Raw genomic sequence first — 6,000 nt, forward strand, 5'->3', positions numbered from 1 at the left:
ATCTAGTGTATTCTGCAGGGAATCAGTAAGGCTCAGTTCACACTTCATTTGAGCCTTCCAAATCAAGTATTAGAATGTTTTCCTAATGTAAAGCACTGCACAAAAGTTTTAGGCAGTTGAGGGGGAAAAATGCTATAGAGTAAGAATGCTTTTAGAAATACATTCAGAAAGTGTCAATTACCAAAATTAAGTGAATGAACAAAAGAGAAATGTGAATCATATCGGTATTTGTTGGGACCGCCCTTTGGAGGACGAGTCCTAGAAGTGATGATATGACCACCACAGAGCCCTGATCTCGCCATCATTTAGTCTGTCTGAGATTACATGAAGAGAAGGAAGGATTTGAGCAAGCCAAGATCCGTGGTTGGTTCAAGATGTCGTGAACAGCCTCCCTGCCAAGTTGAAAAAACGTCCAAGTGTATCTACAAGAATTGATGCTGTTTTGGTGAAGGCTGGTCACACCAAATAGTGATGCAATTTAGATTTCTCTGTTGTTCATTCAGTTTATGTTTTGTTAATTGACCAAAATAAACTATGAGCACTTCTATTTTATATATATATATATATATATATATATATATATATATATATATATATATATGAAGCAGTAAAGTGACGGGACTATCCGAAAAGGACGCCTTGTTCGTTGCCATACCAGGTGAAAGGGGCCCAGTGGATGAGTTTGGCATTTATGCATCAGGGAGGTTACCCAGCACATGTGCCACATACTTTATATACAGTCTATTGACTTATAAACTGCAGGTTATGTAATGCCTGTTGTTTCTCCACTGCATAGCACATAATACCACAAAAAGCAATAACTTAAGAGTCTATTCAGATGTTTCTTCAATCAGGTGGTGTCCGTGATATGTGAAAAATAGGACGTGCTCCATTTGTAATACATAGCTTAGGGCTCGTTCACATCTGCGCCCGGGGTCTCCTTTATGCAGTTTTCCATTTCCTGCACGAAACTGGGCAGGAGTCGGAAACCTGCAGGCAGTTTTCAAACCCATTCATTGGAATGGGCTTGAAAAAGTGTCCGGCAGTGAGAGCCTGTGATCGTTTTATGCTCTCCGCGCAGTTTTTTTTATTTTTAACCGGACACAAAGTCAGACATACAGGACTTTGTGTCCGGTTTAAAAAAACCGGTTTCGCCGTGGAGAGCATAAAACACTCACGGGCGCTCACGGCCGGACCCAGTCTGACAGATTTCCGTCTTCTGTTTGCAGAAGACGGAAACCTTATAACGGAGACCCAAACGCTGGTGTGAACCCAGCGTAAGGCATTTGATCCTTTTTAACAAACTCAATTTGTTTGGTTTGAATGGACTTTTGGAAAAATATAGTTTATCTGACATGGGATGCAATTTGGCCATGAAAAAAATGTCTGAGAATTGGCTCAGTCAACTAAATAACCTTAGGGGTTTATTCACATGTCTCCAGATGGAATCCGGGTGCAGGTGTGAACCTAGCCTTAGTTGACTATACATAATATGCAGTGACTATACATTTGTATAGAGAAAAAAAGTCTAAATTTATAGCAAAAGACTTTAATTTTGACCTATGTTTGATATAAACAGTTATTTGTTCTTGCTGCTTTCAGTATACATGGTTCCCATTCTCTTCAATATTCCAATTTTTTTTTTTAACTATTATGTACAATGTATTATGCCTGCTATTTTTTTTTTATGTTCTAGTTATCTAATTGCATAGTCTTCCATTTCTTTAGGCATCTCCGCTGCAAAAGGTAAACCTCCACCTCTTTTGGCAATGCCTCCTAAAAGACCACCACTCCTTGGGTTTCCCCCTCACTCACCTGCAAAACGTCCATTGCTAGGAGAGAAACCTGGTCTCCTGCCAACTCCACGTAAGTATCATAAGTCTAATTTTTTCTCTCTTTGTATTCACCTATTAACCCTTACACACACCAGGACGTGTACATGAAGTATGATGTCTGCTACAAAAAAATGAGGATGTTCTGGCTTTTGGAATGCAGAGAGTAAAAAATGAAAAACAAAAATGAAAAATGTCTGCATCCAATGGGGGTTAAAGACCTTTCACCATCTCCACCAAATCCAACTCTTTGCATCCTTCAGTAGGGGCTGCTGCATTGATTCTTACACAGTTGGACATCTTTCTCTAGTCCCCACCGATCCTGAGAACACGAGGCTGTTCTGTTGCTCTGATAGGTTTACTTTTTGGCATAAGGATTTGGACTTTCAGTCTCTTTAGCGGTACCAGGAGCCTGCACCAGCTGCCTGAATAGTTGTTTTAGACAAGGACCACGGATAATGAGAGTGAGGAGACATAACTGATCTTATGAGATAATTAGAAGAATTCTTTATAAAGTTCTCAGGTTTAATTGTTATAGAATACCAATTAGATCAAATGAGAGAAGATTAAAAAAGTATTCTCCATAAATTCTCTGGCTCTTAGTTACACAATAGAAATTGTGGTGAAGGTAATTGTCTAACCTTAAACCATCATCTCGGCTTTACGTCACATGTATTAACTGTTTTTAACAGTTTCTCTGCCTCGTACCATGGACATGGTTTACCACAAGGTTCTGATTATTAAGCCTAGTAATTGCATCCACTACTAACAATAGCTGTCACAGCTTATCTCCTCCCCCTCCCTGCACAGAGCATGTCTAGAACACTCTCACATTGACCTCAATGAGTCTGCTCCCTTCTGTGGCCACGAGACTGCTGTAAAGCATATCACTAAATGTTGTGAACAGCAGTGGAGAAGTTCAAGCAAGATGGCAGCCCCATAATCACGGACAGAAAATCGATATGAATTAAAGCAGAAGTTAAAAACAATAGAAAATGATTTAGTTTTAATAAATAAAAAATGGTTTTACATTAATTATTCCTTTAAGGAAGAAAGTGCTAGAATATTTTCCATTATTTATTTTTGTTCCTTTTAACCTAGAATTCCGTGGTTTTGGTAATTCTAGTCGGGCATTATAGTTTGATAACTGAACAGGGGCCATCTTCATCAGTGAGTGCAATCCTCTTGTAATAGGCATTCTATTAAATCGTACTCTGTGGTGAGCCGCAGCCATTATGGTATCAAGCTTCTCAACAAATGACTATGATTTTGGATCAGATGCATATTCTTGCAATGTCTTGTGCATGGAAACAGTTTGTCTTGCTCGCTTTCTGAAACAAATGTCTTGCTTCATCTCCTAGGTCATATTACTATGAATTATTCTAATTATTCTAAATGCTAAATATAGAGAGAGTCTCATGCCTTTGTACGTATAGCTAATATAGTGCACCTTGCATTGTTGATAAATGAGGCATATATAGAAGTGATTGTGAAAAGTCCTTTATTTTACAGTATATTATTGGTATAGTATTAGTTTCCTTTGAAGCATCCTAAAGAATACTTAAGTGCCCCCTCCGAATATCCATCATCATTTAGTTCTATGTACATTTATATATTTATGTATCTTTATACTTCTCACTGCTCACCTACATAGCCATTATTTTTTAAAACCCCATTCTTTCTGCCCACAGTGACCACTAGGGCAGCTATAGACACTTCCTACATGCGGTATATACCTAAACAGTGAGTTCCCCCTAGTGGAAGCTGCAGGTAAATTTATATATGAATGCAATATGAAGTAATGATCTACACAAATATATTCTTCACATACCTGTGTACTGTTGTTACACAACTAATTGGTGACCATTTTCTGTAAAAATTCAGGAATTTATTTGACCTAATGAAACTATCAGAACTTTTATTAAAATGTTAGTCTAGCTAAAACACGTGTCGAACACCAGGCCAGATGTGGCCTGCGGCCTGGTGTTTTTTGGCCCACGGCCATTTTAATGGTGTAATAGTACTAGCCCCGCCAAGCCATGTCTCTCAGTTTTTTCTGTCTTTGGCGGGAAGGTCCGCAGCACTCCCCAGCTATAGAGAACTGGGGACCTTCTTACCAAAGATGGAAGAAACTGCTATAGGGATGACAGTGGTCTCCCTTGTGTCCGGGCTCCTAAGCCAAGGGGTCTATTAGGCCCCCTCCACACACGATTATCTCAGGTTTAGGGAAATTCATACTTGCTCTTCTTCCTGCAAAGCTCTGATGCTGCACTGGACTGTGCACCTCTTTTAATGTCCTTCCAGCCATGATATCTCCTCTTCCATGGTTCTGCTTGCAGGACCATAGTGCAGGTGATAGGGTAGCCAGAAGGAAAGTAGAAGAGGTGCACAGCTGGGCACAAACCTGTTTTGTGTTGTTTAACAATTCGTTAACATTAGCCTAATGATTGCCTTCAATGGGCTATAAACATAACTATGCTTAAAGAGGACCTTTCATCAGATTGGGCACAGGCAGTTCTATATACTGCTGGAAAGCTGACAGTGCGCTGAATTCAGCGCACTATCGGCGTTCCCGATCTGTGCCCGGGGTAAAGCGCTATCGGTCCCGGGACCGTAGGGCTTTACAGTCAGAAGGGCGTTTCTGACAGTTAGCCAGGGACGCCCTTCTACCCAGCAGTGCCTATCGCGCTGTACTGTGGAGCGGGGAGGAATGCCCCCTCCCCTCCTGATAATACTCGTACATGGACGAGCTGTGTGAGCAGAGGGAGGGGGCGTTCCTCCCCGCTCCACAGTACAGCGCGATAGGCACTGCTGGGTAGAAGGGCGTCCCTGGCTAACTGTCAGAAACGCCCTTCTGACTGTAAAGCGCTACGGTCCCGGGACCGATAGCGCTTTACACTGGCCACGGATCGGGAAAGCCGATAGTACGCTGAATTCAGCGCACTGTCAGCTTTCCAGCAGTATATAAAACTGCCTGTGCCCAATCTGATGAAAGGTCCTCTTTAACTGGCATCGCTACATTTATACAGTCACGGAATTACTACTGGCCCTTTGAAGAGAATGCTAATGTGGCCCTCCGTGAAAATGAGTTTGACACTCCAGAGCACCCTTCAAGAATCAGTAGACTATAGCATGGCATCCAGTTCAGTATACCTATGTGCTATATATGTGATTCAGCCCATTATCCTATGGTGTAAGAAATACTGTATCTAGTATGCCAGGCATGTGTGTAAATAGGGCATATTATAGGGTAGTGTGATTTTTCACTTGTAATGTTATGACTCTGCACGTTGTAGCTAATGCTGTAGAACATTGCTCTGAATACCAGTAGAGGTAGCTTGTGAATTATTTAAGCATTAGAGGGAGGATAGCGAGTGTCGTTCTGCACTTCTCATAACCCCGGTGGTCTCGTTTACTTTTTGGTAAAATAAAATTGTAGATTGATGTTCTTGTCCACGGATGTGCACCACACTGCACTAACTGTTTGCATTGTATCTCCTTTCCTGACAGCTGTATCTGTGAATACCTCTTCACTTCTCTGGCCGGCAAAGCCCAAACCTTTGCTGAAATAAGGATTGAAGATCTCCTCCTGACAGTATCTATTGTATACCCAGTTGTACTTGTAATTCAGTATTAGAGCAGTGCAGCAGAATTGTGATATTTGTAAAGTCCCCTACATTCCTAAAGGATCCAGTTTTTTTTTAATTATTTTTTTTTTATGATGTGATCTGTATACGGTTCCTCCTAAGCTTGTTAATGAATGGGAAGCAGGAAGTGAATTTCAAGTACAATGCAAGCCATCATGAGAACTACTTTATTGTTTGTATATTTTTTCCTCCTGATCTTTTCATGGAAAATAATAAAGTTTTTGTTTTACATAAGTTGTTACATTTTTAGTTTTGTATCTGATTTATTGAAGCTTGGGTTCGTGTGTAAAAGGCAAAGTTCACCTCTGTGTCAGTGTCACCCTGGTTTAGCTTTCAAGTACACACAAATTCTTAGTAGGTAAACCAGCAAATGTAGACCTTTCAGGCCATGGCTTTTCTTCGTAAGCCGCAAAGATTTAGCTACAATGTTTCACACACAAAATGCTTAAAAGGGTTCTCCTAACAGACATTTATGGCATAACCACAGGTAGGTCTTTGTAGGTTTATAGTTTGGCTTTATG

At 40.6% G+C, this 6,000-nt stretch overlaps 1 protein-coding gene across 1 annotated transcript in view; it reads left to right on the forward strand.

Annotated features, from left to right (window-relative positions):
* The window catches only part of LOC142213487 (uncharacterized), a 53,193-nt gene extending 47,513 nt beyond the window's left edge, over window positions 1–5,680 (forward strand). Inside the window, exons 11-12 of the mRNA XM_075281838.1 lie at window positions 1,729–1,866; window positions 5,343–5,680. Coding sequence (XP_075137939.1) covers window positions 1,729–1,866; window positions 5,343–5,404 — 200 coding nt within the window. The 3' untranslated portion in view covers window positions 5,405–5,680. The remainder of the gene's footprint in view (window positions 1–1,728; window positions 1,867–5,342) is intronic.
* The last annotated feature ends 320 nt before the right edge of the window (window positions 5,681–6,000 follow it).

Source organism: Leptodactylus fuscus, chromosome 7 (genome assembly GCF_031893055.1).
Source record: "Leptodactylus fuscus isolate aLepFus1 chromosome 7, aLepFus1.hap2, whole genome shotgun sequence".
In the NCBI taxonomy this organism is placed as follows: Eukaryota; Metazoa; Chordata; class Amphibia; order Anura; family Leptodactylidae; genus Leptodactylus; species Leptodactylus fuscus.